The sequence below is a fragment of the Hakea prostrata genome, chromosome 4 (assembly GCF_041222555.1).
Source record: "Hakea prostrata isolate BN-2017 chromosome 4, UWA_Hpros_2, whole genome shotgun sequence".
Lineage (NCBI taxonomy): Eukaryota > Viridiplantae > Streptophyta > Magnoliopsida > Proteales > Proteaceae > Hakea > Hakea prostrata.
Genome location: NC_142603.1, coordinates 43,895,308 through 43,911,431, shown reverse-complemented (window position 1 = coordinate 43,911,431; position 16,124 = coordinate 43,895,308). Strand labels below are relative to the sequence as shown.

Below are 16,124 nucleotides of genomic sequence, written 5' to 3'. Positions count from 1 at the left end.
GACAAAAATTCTTGGGAAATACAGAAAAAGAGATTTTCTGTTTTTCTGTACATTATAATTGGTATTATATGATTTTTAAATAAAAAATACAAGAAAAAAATTTAATTAAGTTTTGAGAGATTTTTACCACACCCCCTAAACCCTAAAACTAATGTCATTTATTGAGTTATCTAATATGAGTCAAACTCCTTATAGTATGAAAATATACCAAAAACACCCTCTTCTATTAGGAGATCAAAATTTTAAATATGTTAAGAAGTATGAGAACAATATTGAATGAGAAACTCTACGTTCAATTTGTTTCTTTATCTCTAATCTGCTATTTCTATCCCAATTAGAGATCTTCACATAGTTTGTAATTCATGGATAATATTTTTAGCTGAGGATATAAGAGTAATACTGACAATGTGTTATGGTCATTACGGTTCAAGCCACTGAATCAGAACAGACCACTCGAACCAAACCAATGGCTCAAATCTAGTCCAAAATGGTTCATTTGATACTTCTCAAATATGGCACCTCTCGGAAGAGATGTCAGCTGATAAGTTGAGAAGTAGGCATAGCAGTGACATATAATTATTACCATGCGACTTCCCGACAAAAGTAGCATTTATAAGAGATTTGACGTATCTTTAGCCAGACGTCAATCACCGCATTTAATTCTACATTGAATGCACTGAGAATCATTAAATGTTCATTGCTAGCGATAAAGCTTTCTCATTCGTCCAAACTGGCCTCGAATACTACATACCCACGCTTTGTCTCCCTGTTAGGGATTGATGTCACATCAAGATCAACCTTGGTGGTGACCCTTTGATTTCATAATGAGATCTCCAGCTGTCAATCAAATCGTATTATTGGCTTGCTGAGCAAGCCTCTCCAAGAAGCCATTTCCACCATTCATTTAAACCATGCTAATTGTAGGGTTATGAAATCTTCAGGCCCTCCTGAGGTGTGGACTAGCTATATATAACATCACTATGCATGAGCAACAGTAAGACTTGAATACTCTACTCTAGCCATTATTCTTTTACAATTACTCCTGAAGAACATTCTCTTCTTCATCTCCTTGAACATTTATTCATCAAGGGAGAGACTCTGGGTTCTTTCCATCCTTAAAGGCGGTCTACTCTCACACTTGTTTTGTATTTAGGAACTAGATCTGATCCAAGGAGCTCCAAGTATACTATGACAACAAGACAATGGATAAATAAAAGCCAACTAAAATTCTAAAACTAGTAATGCTAATAGTATGAGATTTAAATGAAAAATTAGGTAATTCAGGAAATAATATTAAATTAAAAAGTAAGAGAAGAGGTGGGATTAAAAGTTTTCTTTTATTTATTTTTTAAAATTTTCAAAAATTGACTCTTCTTTTATTTTATTGACAATCTTTGAAGAGGTTCATTTCCATGCTTGAGGAGGAAGATGAAAGAAGAAAAATAAAAATAAATTCAGGAAAAAATTAAATATTTTGATGGCTTTATAGATTTCTTAACTACCGAAATTTTCTATAGTTTTATGCAGATTGCCACTATAAATAAAAATATTTCACAAATTTGTACCCAGAAAAATTATTTCAAAAATGAAAGTGGTAATAATAAAATAAATTTTGACCTTTACCAGAATGCTATTTATTATAGAGCGTCGTGACATTGACGGCTTGCACGCGGTTCACAGGGGCCTTGAAGGTGGTGGAAATAATTTAATATTATTTCACCCTTCTTTTGTTGGAAATAATTTAATATTAATTAATAAATAGAATCTCTGTAGAGAAATGCAAAATATCCTACTAAGGACTTTTTTTTTTTTTAATTGAATCAAATCGAATCTGTTTTCATCCCAAAAAAATCATATTCCGTTGAACCCAAATTAACCTAAAATAATCTTAAATCCTTAAATCTCAAATCCGAAAACCCAATAATTTATTTTCAAAAACCCTAAGGGTATTTGTTTAATTAAATAGAAAAAATCGAATATAGATTACGTCCTTATCAGGGAGAACAATGTGCCCCTCTGATGGTTTTGAATCACACACTAGTGGCTGGGTCACCTATAAATATGAAAATTTTAGTGGGTCTATGTGGCCCTATTCCTTATTATATGATTCAAAAGTATAGTTCTCTCTTGACGAAGAATTAACCGGGACTCAGAAAATTGAAAATTCCGCCCCTCTCTCTCCCAAGTTAAGATCTTATACTCAAAAGAGTTGAGCATTATATTTCATTTACATCTTTTTTACTATATAAGTATTAATGAAAATACCATCAAACCTCTTCTTTTTTTCAGTGTTATGTTTGTGTGAAAGCTTTTTACCCTAAATTCTTCCTTCAATTTTTTTTTTCTTCTTTTTCTCCAATTTAAAACTCGAACGACTTCGTACATTAACAAAAAGCATATATAAATGCAATCTTTCAGGAGAATTTTTCATTAAGAATTCTATATGCAGGAGTATAATAGGAAAATAATTACATATTTGTGATATAGAACCCACACCTTTAGGCATAAAACCAAATTTGGATGGTGGGGATTTGTTCCCACCTATACCCATTTAGAAGGACAAGTCCAAATTCCTAATCTCCTCTTTTATGTAATATTACATTTGGCATTGATATGTTTTTGCATATAAATGAAGGAGCCATATCTATTAGGTATGTGTCTCCAAGGTGAATCCGTTACCCTAAAAATAACTTTACATCAAACAATTGGGTGGGGTCTCATCTATAAAACCTGGGACCCACCATCTCTAAAATGAGATTCTCAACCATTTTTGCGGTAGGAAACTCTCCCCCCACCTCTTGTGGTAGTTGAGTTGTCTCCACCTAAAAAGAACGGTCGAGTCCCAAATACTCGTGACCCATGCCAGCAACTTTGGTATCAGATCAATCAGAAAACATCATCAATCTAAGGGCCTTGAGACTGCCACGTCAACTCTTTCTATTTTCAACCGTCCGATTTAATTTGCATAAAATGACTCTCATTTCCATAAATGTCTAATATATTCGAATTTCCCCACGTGCTACAAATCTGTTTTAACTTTTAACGACTTCTCTACCCAAAAATAAAAAATTAAAAAAATATATAATACTACAACAAGACTATTCTTGTAATTTCACCTCCTCCTTCCTTAGTTCCATGACTTCCTTCCCGTCAAACAGCTACTCCAACTTCCCTTCTAAGACCGGAGCCAGCCAACAAACCTCACTTTTCAAATTTACCACGTGGATTTATTTTTGACTTCCACGTCACCAATAGAAACCCAAAACCCCAGGGCTTCTATATAACCTCGAAGCCCTCCACACCTTCTTCTCTGTTTTCCAACTATTTCTCACGAGTGAGGCTTTCTCTGTTAAAACCCTATTCCGTTACGTGTCGTACGGCATTCATCAAAAGTTCCGATACAGAACGGGGTGGTTCAGAAGTCCAACTATGCCGACGGCGGCCAATGGAGCTCCGGTTCCGGTGGTTTCTCCTGTGCCTATGCTGGCGCCGCCGATGCCGTCGGAGACAATAGCAAGAGACGCCATTATCACTTGGTTTAGAGGAGAATTTGCAGCGGCGAACGCCATCATTGATGCTCTCTGCAATCACTTGACACAGTTAGCTGGATTGGATGGCCATGGAGCAGAATATGAATCGGTGTTTGCTGCGATTCATAGGAGACGGATGAATTGGATCCCGATCCTTCAGATGCAGAAATATTACTCGATTGCTGATGTTCCTTTAGAACTCAGGAAAGTTGCTGCTAAGAAAATGAAGATGAAAGAGGAAGCAGAAGAAGAAAAGAAGAAGATCGAAGCAGCTAGTGTATTTTTCCATCAAGAGGAAGATGCTTGCAAAGATTCTAACAGTTTTCAGGTCGTGAATGAACAACCAGAAGAAGAGGATGAGAAGGAGGAGGAGGAGAGTAAAGCTGAGGGTGTTGATGAGGTGGTGGCCATTGACGAGCAATCAGATCCTAAAGCTACCGATGAAGCAGGTAAATATACATGTTGTGATGCTGTGAGTAGATGAGAGAAAAATTCTACTAAGTTATAGCTTTGAAGAGAAATTAGTGAGGAATATTGACTTCCGTGAAACGTGGAACTAAGTTTTCCTGTTTCGAACTACAGATAGATGAACTCTGTTTCTCATTTCATTTTCTTGCTTTCAGTTGCTCTTCAAATCATATTCCCTATTATTTTCTTACTATCTACTCATAAATTGATTGAAGCTTTTCCATGAGCATCGGATCGAAAATACATCAATTCGTCAACTCAAAACCGAAAATTTCACCGGAATATCCAGGGTTTCTTCTCCTCCTTCAAGAATTTTCCGAATTTTTTCCCCTTCTAATTTGTTGAAGGAATTGATTTCTTGTAGCATTTCAATTTCTAAAAGTTAGAAATGATGATCATCAACCCGTCTGAACCGGTAACGATCTGCGTTTTTCACGATTTCTCGCCGTTTCTCTGCTAGTGACTGTAATTTCTCTTTGAACAAAAAAAAAACAATAATAATAAAGACTGAAATTTATTTTATTATTTATTTCAGAAGTGTTAGCGAATATTGGAATTAAAAATTAAATTAATTAATGTTCTACCGAAGAAAAAGGCTTGTTTGGGTTTTAGCATTTCGAGGTATCTACCGTTAATATTTGGGTGGTTGTGACTTGTGAATTTGTGAGTGCCATATGTTAGCTTCCTGTGTTGCGATGTCTTAAATCATCATTTATTTATAGCCGTCCGATCCCAATAAACCCGTGATATTTGACTTTCCTAATAAGTTTTAGGTGTCAAAAAAGAAAACTTTGTCTCCAAGGCTTTGTCTGTGAAGAATGGTAATCTTCCCCTGGCCGAGGCAACTCGGCACACTCTTCAAAGCAGGATGAACAGAGTGACATCGCTGTTAACATTATGGAAGCTCTTCTAATGGACATTCTGAATTGTATTTTTCTGATTATCTGTCTGTTGCTTAGGATCTCAAGAAGAGGAGTTACCTGTTGAAAGTACACAAATTTGCTCCAACCATAAAGACTGTGAGAATCGCCGAGCCCAGATCAAGACAACTAAAGGTTTTGTTGCTAAGGAGCATGTGAAGGGACATATGGCAAGTCCCATAGTTCCTTAACCTTTTGGGTTTATCATTAACTCTTTAATGTTAGAAGAAATATGAAGAGAAGAGCATGGTTAATTGTGTTTTCAACTAATTGGTTGTGTCTAACAGGTCAATGTGGTGAAAGGCTTAAAACTGTATGAGGACATTTTTACTGAATCTGAACTTTCCAAGCTCAATTCCTTTGTTGATCAACTCCGCCTCTCTGGTCGAAATGGAGAGCTCTCAGGTGGGTTCTCTGTCAGAAGTTACCACATCCGTCTCAAAATTTTGCTTTTTGTGTGTTCACATTGCAAAGACCTTTAATGAGGATTCCTGGAATTGGGTGGGTTTTAAGTTTGTTTGGTAGTCTTAGCTGCATTGCAATCAAACTGTTTGATATTCTATCTTCAAATTCTGCTAACAAGAATCCTAACTGGGTCTTATGGTAAAATAGGAGAAACGTTTATTTTATTCAACAAGCAGCTGAAGGGGAACAAGAGAGAGCTAATTCAGCTTGGGGTTCCAATTTTCGGGCAGATTAAAGATGAAACAGATACCAAATCTCAGAGGAGTAAGATTAACTATTGCAGTTTATATTTTTGTTTTGCTTCCATGAATTTGTTATTTATTTTTGTTCCTTAGGAACCAAGTTTTTGATAATATTTATCCATCCTGTATTCCTGTTCTGGAAGGTCTTGTTAGACAATACCTTGTCTGTTCGTAGGTAATATCGATCCAATTCCACCTGTTCTCCAAGCAATTATTGATCACTTGGTTCAATGGAATCTGATACCCGAGAGCAGAAAACCCAACAGTTGCATCATCAATTTCTTTGATGAGGTAGGTATCTTCTTTCAATAATTTAAAGGGTTTGATTCTCTATAACTCTATTTGATCTGTCTTCCAGTCCATTTTCTTTTGTCATGCAAGTTGCAACTAGATCATCTATCTATTCATGTTCTTCTTATTCCTCTTCTGTACCAGGGGGAATTCTCTCAACCTTATCTGAAACCACCACATTTGGACCAACCCACAGCAACACTTCTTCTCTCTGAATCCACCATGGCATTTGGACGTGTTCTCACCTGTGATCACCAGGGCAATTTTAAGGGTCCACTCATGCTTTCAGTTAAAGAAGGGTATGCATTCGAAGTTCCTTGTTTCTTTGATACAACACTAACTCTGGGGAGATTATAAGCATCAATCACACATGCTATACATTTGGCAATTCCTTGGAATTCCCTGTTTGACAGTATTTTCTTCCTTTGATCTTGAACAGTTTCTCTTTAAGTTTCATGACCTCTGGAACACTACTTGCCAGATGATCAATAGATGATAAACTGGATATGTTAACAGAATATAAAGAAAACAGATTGATTGATTATGGAATATTATTTGTAGGTCACTTCTAATAATGCGAGGAAACAGTGCTGACATGGCAAGACATGTCATATGTGCATCTTCAAACAAAAGGGTGAGCATCACATTCTCCAAGGTTCGGGTTGACGCCAACCAGATGAGGCCACAAACCATCCCTCCACTGACCAAAGCCATGACGCTGTGGCAGCCAGGATTGCCAGAACCATATTCGATGCCAAGTGAACCATTCAATGCTTACAAAGAAGCCATGGACATGATTCCCAGATGGGATGTCCTCCGTGCTCCACTGGTCATGTTAGCCCCAATGCGCCCCATGGTCATGAACGCCAGACGAGTACCACGGGGTGGCACTGGTGTGTTCTTACCTTGGACTATGGGACCCAAGAAACCTGCTAGGCACCTTCCACCCAGGGCTCAAAAGGGAAGGTTTCTTGCATTAGCTTCACCGGTAGAGACACAAGCAGGAGAGCCCATATCCGATTCAGGCACAAAAGAGTGAACACTGGCTTGCTGCTACCTTGGTTTTGCTCTGATTTGGGTTTTTGGTGCATCTCACATGAAAGAAGAGTAGGTTGGTTTACCTGCCAAAGTTGTGTACAAAATCATGAGAGGTTTTTACTTGTATGTCATAGAGAAGCCTTCAGCATCGGGTTCGTCGTTTTCTTCTTATCTATTAGATTCAAATGGGGACAGTTCAGGAGTGTTCCATCTGAATACGGGTCTGTAGCCTTTTCCTTTCCCCTGTTTTGGGGCGTTCTGCATATTAGGAAGTTTGGAGATAATTTAGTTTTAGTTTCATGAAGGTCAGTAGTGTGTTGTCAATTAACTTATCAAAGAGAGGAATTTTGTATAAATTTTGTTATTTGCATCTCTTTATTTTAGTGAGGATCGATCACAAAACACCACTGGTAGGGGATTCAGTCTCTCACGCCAAGGCTAATGTGTCATATTCCACGCTCTATGGCATTTGTTATTTCTTGCAGGCAAGAGGTCACCTCTTGGTTATGTGGTCTTTGCATCAGCATGGGGACCGATCAGAAATCAGAGCATATGTAATATATCAACATGGATGGAAATTTTAGCTTCATGGGTTGGACTAGTAATTTCATGTTCCCTTGTGTTTGGTTTACAGATCATAATAGCCATACAACTCAGTGTTATTCCAACATAATGGAGTTGAATACATGGATCCTTATGCTCCAACAATAGTAAGTCTACTCAATTTATGCAAAAAGTGCCATCAAAACAAAGGTATTCCTGCTAGGAATCTCTTTCCTTTCTTGTTCTCATTGGCAAGGGAGTCATATGCTCCATGTTATGTTCATGAAATCCTTCTGAGTAAGAGTGTTAATTTTGTCTACACCGCCCGTACAGAACTGTATCATCTGTCACACAAGGATGATAGCACGAAGCATCTTAAAAGGATTGAACAAGGCAAAGGAGCTAAGCATAAATGTCAGAGAGATTTGGTGTATGGTCAAAAGCAACAACAATAATATGTGACTTTTGAATTTGATCCCCTAATAATCAAACTTTTTGAAATCACAATGAACATCTCAATATGTGGTATCTGATTCCACTTTCTAGAAAAGTGGTTGTTAGAACTAACTTCATTTCATTTTGAAGAGAGCGATATAAATCTGTCAAGTCTATAGTGTAACGGTGACAACTTCCCCTACTAAATGCATTTCTTTCTTTTTGTTGAAAGAAAAAAAAAATGATGCCATGCGGTTATTAAAAATCGTTTTCATTGCTGGGTACAGTACTACAGTTAAAGTTTTTGGTGTGACACTGACTTCATATACTGAATTTGTACCGAGGGAAACGGTTTGAAGGCAAAACTGATTTATATCACTTAATTTTGTAGTGTCTAATATGGCATACGTACTTTTCGTATACACTATTTTTGTACTGCAACCCTACCCTCTATATCGTATATATACTTTTTAGTATATTCTATTTTACATCACAATTGTATATGTTTTGCTTTGATTCAGCGTCATTAGTGGCACTGAACTGTTAAGCATTGGTTTCGGCCATTAGATTGAGATTTCAGTCTCGACGAAATCTCAACCGTTGAAAATCAATGGTTGAGATTTCCTCGAGACTCAAGTCTTGATTGAGATCTTGATTTGACAACCCAAGATGTATCAATGAACAGAAGCAAGTCCCAATAGTATCATACTATCTAGACCATATAATCATATATGTAATGTCTATATATACCTTTTTTATACCACAATCATAGTGTACCATGAGAATTTGTGCAGCACCAAAAGTGTAATGCTTGACATCCTTAGCTTCAAGTCATTTCACGAGTATTTTTAGACCTAAATTTCTTACCTGTTTCTTTTTTATTTTGTGAATTGATAGCAAAACACACCCCAGAGATGAAAATTTGCTTGGGACAAAAGTCCAAAAAAATTGGGTATAAGATCCACCGAAGTGGGAAGCCTTAACCGGATGTGATAACAGGAAAGCCCGAGAGCTGTTCCCGTCCCTGTCAGGGGAGATGCCAACCGTCTCTCCTTTCAACGAACACATTATTTAGACAATCATCAGTGATATATTAAACAGACTACAGTTTTATACAAAACCAATGTGGGACTAAATATATGCTAGCCACTGATTTCACCCCACAAGGCAACTGTTTGGATGGAGGTTCTCTATGATGGTTATGTTCAACTTAAAACAGGTATGGATCTCTTGAAAGAACTGTAAATCCACGAGTTTTTCATCCTATAAGGTAGGCGTCTGGTGTATGGGGATAGATCAGCTGCAAGTTTTATCAATTTCACATACAAGAACATTAGGTAGGTGGGTTTACCAGATGACACTGAATCATACATGATTAGAAATAGGAATAGGAAATCAACCGATTCGAATCGGCCGTGATCAATAATTTTGAACTCAAATCTTGTTCTAGACCATTTTCAACTGATTCAGATTGAAATCCATAGTAAACACTCCAATTCTCAACTCTTCTTTTCTTTATATCATTGAGATCTTAGTCTAAATTCTTCATATCTCCTATGCACTTATTACGGTTGTCGTAAAATAGAATAATCTTTTTGTATAGTGGACCAAATTGTTCATTTTGGAATAGTATATCCAACAGTAAATGGCCAAGGATGCCTTGAGTTTGTCACTCAACTGGATAATAATTGAATGTGTTTGCTTCCAAAAACAGTAAAAAGATAAAAGGGACAAACAAGAATCACTCGTTTGCCCATTGTGCTGTTATATCCTACTGGTGGGAGCTCCTCTGAAAACACTATCAGCACTTAGATTATTAGGGTTTATGGGAGACATGATACCAGAGCAGTAGCCATGGAGACTTGCCAGTGTTGTCCTCAAAAGATTTGAGATAAACCCTCAATTATTAAGGTCCAGAAAGCAAACCAATAGACACAACACAAGTACCTATGAGCAGGTTCAGGTGATAGAAGAAGGATTCAACAACATAACCCTTTGAGATATCTATCGCAACTTCATCTAGTTCCAGAAGTGATCTTTATGTTCTTTCCAAATTGAAGAAATAATTAGTTAGAAATTCAAGTAAATTTAACGAAGAATTTGGATCCCACACCCAGAAAGCCAATCCTGGTTCCAGCCTGATCGATGCTGGTTTCTGGGGTTCAGACTGAGTCGTTCCATTATTATGAATCAGAATCAGAATCAGAATCAACCGAACCCAACCCAGATCCTGATTCCCTGATTTGATATTCAGTTACCGTTATTGTGCAGAACACTTTGATTCAAGCCATTAGAGCTGCACGGCGCTCTAAGCAGTACATGGCTACATGCAGTGATCTTTTAGGCACAATCGCGTTCAGACCCTACACCCTAAAAGGATCACATTTTATAGGCAAAGCAAGCCAACCCAAAATTGAGCAGCTCAAGGACTGCAATGCCTGCAGTAGAGACAGAAATGCCTTTACAAGCAAAGTTAATCTGGTTTTATATGGGGTCTCGACCAAGGTCTGACATGTCGGCCCATGTCGCCAAAAGTCGGTCGACTTTGGCAGGGGTTCAATGAAAAATCGAACCTCTGTTTCGAAGGGTATTTCAGGTCATTTTGACCTGAAATTTGACGTGTAACCTAATTTGATGTCAATAAGGTCAATAAACACATTGGGAGTGTTATTTTGACCTAAAACATCACCTAACCTAAAGTTTATAATTATCACATGTTCGGCTATATGCGGGCAAAACTGGAAGTTTGGAAAATTCATATAAACTAATGTAAATATGCAAAAAGAACACAAATACACAATTAGTAAAGAGATGTACTCAAGTTTACAATTCATTATACAATTATGTTGAGTATGACTCATGCTTCACATATTGTTGTCAACGGACACGGGGTTCCTATGTCACTTTGGCAAAAAGTGAACGAAAAATCGGCGAAAAACAAACGAAAGGTTGTTATATATGACGAATGTAGCGATATATCACCGAAAAATCGGCGATATATCGATTTGTCGCCGATATTTGGTATATATCGTGTTGCTGGGGGGAGTCGTGTCGCCCCCAGCGACATGGCGACATATTGCCCTGTGTCGGCGATATGTCGCCGACATTGTGAACCATGGTCTCAACTAGTGATAAAACAGTCAAATGGCAACTTGCTCGAGTCCTACTTGTTTTCAACATAATGAACTGTTTCGCATATGCAAGTTTATTATGTCTGAGATGATTATGATGGCACGCTGGTTAACCAGGCTAGTTACAGAATGGATGATGACTTGCTAAAATGAGTGTCCCACTGCACAAGCCTCTTGCCAGCCTAAGAGGGGCAAATATACACAGCCTTAGCCACTGCTCAGATGAAAAGTTTCCAAGTTCCGAACATGCAGTAGCACTCATTTAACTGTTGCTGGATAATCATTTATTGTCAAATTTTTATTAGATAAAGCAAATTTCCTGTGAGTGCAAGCTAACTCATAAGTGGGAGATAGAAAGACCATAAAGTATGATGGCACCAGGTGGTGTAGCCCCAGGGTGAAAGGATCAACTAGGACCAATTACACAGGATCTTATACAAACCAGCCTATTCTGTTAGGCTAAAACTGGGAGTGCGTACACTTGAGGATTAGGTTTTCGTCAAAGTTAGGGTTAAGGGTGTGATCAAACCAAAACCATGTATCAGAACCGAATCGTTTTAACCTCAGCCAGCCAACCAATGGTTCCACACCATTTAAGGCACGTAAAACCTCTAAACTAAAATTGTGATGGTACTAATCCACCACCAAGTGAGACATAACAGGTAGGAGAAAAGAACAATAGTGCCACTCATGCTCGAGCTCCTTGTCCTCTGTACTACATCTTCTCTCATTTTGGATCGATTTTCCATCTTCTGTTTGGACCTTTGGCATCCCTTAGGGTATCCCATTCGACTTTGTCTGCCCCTGCTGAGACTATTGACATCCACATCCCAAAGTCTGCTCCCCTTCAATGGATATTGGTCTCCTCCCTCCCCCTCCCCCGGGTTGCGATCATGTCAGGAACAAACCCCCACAACCCCTCCTCTCCCCCCCCCCCCCCCCCCCCCAACAACAAAAAAAATAATAATAATAAAATAAATACAATTTGACTTGGTTGGCATCGTCCAATGGAGCCTTCAGTACTCCTCTGCTTGGAACCCAACCTGCACCCTGATCCTCTTGTCCCAGAGTTCTCTCTAGTATAGTTCAAAGGTCACAGTCCTGGCCATGCTTTCACTGTTTTGAGAGCCCATAACATCTACATTCCCATTCAAGCCTTCCTTATAAACAGCTACATTCCGCTAACCCTAATTTCAGCCCCTGTCAGGAAGGCATTGAAGACATGGATCACCTTCTCTTTTTTCGCCCCTTCTGCCACTCCATTTGGGAGGAAGTCCATAGCCTCCATCAGGCCTCTAGACGTTCCCAGGTTTTGGCTCCTAAATGGTGATGGATTTGAGATCCTTCTCTGGCTCTACTATTTGTGACTATACAAGCAGGCTGATGTTTAAGGTTGCCATCTAGCATCTTTTGTGGAAGCTTAATCTGAGGAATGGACCTCAGGTTCTTGGACTTAAGTGGGTGGTTTGGAAAGTCATCTACTTTGATGTCTTCTCCAAATATCAGGTGTTTCCCCATCCCCCTATTTTGGGTACCCCAAGGAACAGGCCTATTGTTGATATTTGGAGTCTTGGTCCTACACCATCACTACCTTCTAGCTTTTTTTAGGCTTCTCTTAGGCTTCTCTTAGGCTTCCACCCCAACCTGCCGCCCCCTTTCCCTCCCAGCCCTGTGGCTGCACATCCCAGCCCCAGCCCTCTTTTTTCCTTTCCTCCCCTTCTTGGAGTTCAAGAAGCAATATTTTGTTCATCCAAAAAAGAAAATGTAAATGCGTAAAATAGTTTTTCAAACAATTTAGCTTAAACCAATAGACCAAAAATGTCTTCAGACTATATACAACCATTCAATAAAAACCCATTTAAAAACTAATCGTTCACTAAATAGTCATGGCTTTGATTCTGGCAGTTCAATTAATTGGTATGATTACGGTCTCTACCATCAAAGTACAAAACTGAATGAAACTTAACCATCTAACACCCTTATACTTGGGATTTGGTTATGACAGCTAACTGAATAGAAATATAAAAGTGAAGGTTAGAGGTTTCATGGAAGTGATTAGAATTCTGAATTTGATGATCCAAACAAATTAGGATTAGGGTTTGGGGTTTTGAAAAGTGAAAGTGATGGTGGTTTTGATGGTTTGATAGGTGATGAGACGGATTGTGTGGGAAGGCTTGTGAATGATGGAAGAATTTTGATGATCAGGTGTCATGTAAAAGAAGATCAACGGAAATTGAAACTTAAAAGAAAAACTGAGCAATTTAGGGCTTTTGTTGGTTGAATGGGGCAGCCGAAGTGATAAGAGTATAGGGGAGGTTATATGGGGGATGTTGGTTGACTTTTATGGGTTTTGAATGGTGATTCCAAGTTGTAGAGGGGGTTTGATAACATAGGGTTTTCAAAAACAAAAATGACAAGGGAGAAACATTGGATTTGGGAGTTGGAAGGTTTAGAAGTAGAAGCTCAGGGGCAAGGATTAATACTTGCTTGCTGGTCATTGATTTTAGGGGTGGTGGTTGGCCAGTATATAAACCAAGGATTGGGTTGGTTGCAATTGAATTTGGTCTTGACAGTGGGACTGTTCTTCAGACTAATGAAGAGGGAGTTTGATTGAGGAGCCCTCCTGGGTTGCAAATCTCAAAGAGTTGATTGGATATCTCTAAGAAAGCAAGCCTGCTTTGGTGATGGATCTGCATCCACAAGACTACAACATGCAAAACCAGGTGGTTTCTTACCTCAGCTCTCAGGTTAAAGAGTATCCCAAGATCATATTCAGTAAGGAGAGGCATAGATGGTTAGAGACCAAAAGAATGAAAATGTAACCAAGAAAGAAGCAAAGGAGGTTTCTGAACTGCAGGGGGCAAACACTGATAAATTAAATAATCAAACAAGAAGAAGCTGATTCATCCAAGACTTAAAAAAACACAAAAAACAGGAATCGTCCAAAGTGGGGTTTTGAGCCATGGTTAGAGATGAGAGGATTAGAGCTAGAGAGAGCGAGAACTGCTGAAAGCATAACTACTACTTCCTGGTCGAAGGTAGGTATTGAATGCATGAAACAGTCAAATAAATCTCAGGGCAATATTAGTACTGTGATGTTGAGAAATTTTACAGGTCTGTCCCAGAATCAGTAACTACCTGGAACTGACAATCCTAACCATCCGATGAAAATCAAAATATCCCAAAGGTAGTCTAGGTAATGTGTATTTGGCTGTCAAAACTTGGGCTACCATTTATGGACACATTCTCAATTACTCAGAAGTCGCAGCAGAACATACAGGAAAACTCAACTGCAAGGTGAGATGGTCTTCTCCCTTTAGCAACTCAAGAAATAACCCTTAAGAGCCAAGATAGCATGATTTTGACTGGCCAAAACTAGGCCCTGAATTGATGGACAGATTTCCAGATTGAGTTACTTGAAAGTCTCATCAAAATCTCAAAGAAAACTGAACTGTAAGGTGTGGTATGGCCTCTCCAGTCAGGAACTCCAGAAACGATCCTTCAACATCCTTGTAGAAATCAATCTGTATTTCAGAAACATAGTACCTCCTATTGGTTCTCAGACATGAAACAATCTCAAAACAGTGAATGAAACATAGAATCAAGTTGCAGAATACAAGAGAAAAAGAAAGGGATAAAGGGGACACTCAACCATCGAAGGGTCGCTCAGTCATTAATGACTGGCACCTCTTAGTGAAGAAGTCACAGGTTCAACACTTCTGTGGCATTATGTAATAGTCTCTACCCCCTAATATAAAGCTACTAATTCCCCCCCCCCCCCCCAAAAAAAAAAAAAAAAAAAAAAAGAAAAAAAAAGCTCTCTCAAGTCTCTTAACTCTCCCCTAGGTCTCATCCCAACCAACATAGGAGTCTCTCCCACACTAACATAATAGAGCTCACAGTTACAAAACCAAATTCTTTCAACAAATCAAATAGTTAAGCAAATGAATGCCCCCTTGCTAATTAATAATAGTGAATGGTTAAAGACAGATATTTCCCTTTTGGACATTGGGAAGAGTTGGAAAATAAAAACTACTTACCATTTAAGCCCTGTAATTGAAATATAAACTAATGGCAAGTAAATCCTAACTCTTGAAGTCTCGAGCCTCTCAACTACAAAATAGAAACTAAAACTAGTTATAAACCTCGAAAAATAGAAGTAGAGTATCTCCTTACAGCCCGGCAGCAATTGGTCTCAACAAGCACCTATACACATTTAGTAAATTAACGGGCCCCACATATCTGAACAAAATATCCCCCTTTAAGCAGCTGCTGCCGGTAGATTAGAGGTGTAAATGGATAACCGAAATCCACTTTCGAATTCGCATCCGCATCCGCATCCGTTTAGAGGTATCCGAATCCGTCCGATTACTAATAGGATGCAGATATGGTATACTCCTTTCTTACCAATTATTATCCGTCCGATTAAGTTACTTATTTAGATTTATTTTCTTATTTTTATAATTTTTTTACCTGTGATATGTGACTATTTGTCTAGATTTTCTACTAAAATAGCTACCAAATTGCTAAATTCTTAAATTTCAAACGTAGCCCTCACAAATAAAATGGTAAAGATATAAACAGGCAATCGAAAACTTGCATTCAATCTGTGTTCATACCCATTTAGAAGAATCTACTTAAGAAAATAACTATCTGATTCCGACTGAATCTGTCCGAAAACCGATAGGATATTATCCGAATCCATCTGAAAATAATAGGATGCGGAAATGGTATTACCACTATCCAATCCGAATCCGGTCCGTTTACACCCCTATGCTAGATGAATAGTTGGATAGAAAACTGCATACACATGTAGACCCAAAATATATCCATTACGGGAGCCCATCGCGACTTAATTGTCATGTTAGAGTCGCAAAACCCTCTTGGCATGGAAGGGCTAAGGCTGCACACTTTTTAACCCTCCCCAGCCTCATGAACTGGTAAAGCCTTCTTTATGAGCCCAAACATGGCCTAACAAGGAATAAAACCAAGGGTATGGTACTGAAATACTGCATTAATGGGGCATAAAAATCGACAGTGGGAACAAAAACCAAACAGGAT

General features: G+C 38.4%; 1 protein-coding gene and 1 non-coding gene across 2 annotated transcripts; one reads left to right on the top strand and one right to left on the bottom strand.

Moving 5' to 3' along the window:
• Nucleotides 1-3,324: 3,324 nt before the first annotated feature.
• On the top strand, nucleotides 3,325-7,832 carry LOC149019013 (RNA demethylase ALKBH10B-like). The gene is made up of 7 exons (XM_089153103.1): nucleotides 3,325-3,979; nucleotides 4,958-5,088; nucleotides 5,206-5,323; nucleotides 5,531-5,647; nucleotides 5,801-5,916; nucleotides 6,061-6,215; nucleotides 6,478-7,832. Exons 1-7 carry the CDS (start codon nucleotides 3,430-3,432, stop codon nucleotides 6,953-6,955), a joined length of 1,665 nt encoding a protein of 554 aa, XP_089009229.1. The 5' UTR covers nucleotides 3,325-3,429; the 3' UTR covers nucleotides 6,956-7,832.
• Nucleotides 7,833-8,873: 1,041 nt separating this feature from the next.
• Nucleotides 8,874-8,998, bottom strand: LOC149019012 (U6atac minor spliceosomal RNA). Its single transcript, XR_016173284.1, has one exon. It is a non-coding gene; the product is annotated as a U6atac minor spliceosomal RNA (small nuclear RNA).
• Nucleotides 8,999-16,124: the final 7,126 nt, after the last annotated feature.

Coding starts and splice junctions, on each gene's coding strand:
- LOC149019013 (XM_089153103.1), top strand. CDS start 3,430: ATGCCGACGGCGGCCAATGGAGCTCCGGTTCCGGTGGTTTCTCCTGTG. Junction 3,980..4,957: donor TAAAGCTACCGATGAAGCAG/GTAAATATACAT, acceptor TCTGTTGCTTAG/GATCTCAAGAAGAGGAGTTA. Junction 5,648..5,800: donor AGATACCAAATCTCAGAGGA/GTAAGATTAACT, acceptor GTCTGTTCGTAG/GTAATATCGATCCAATTCCA.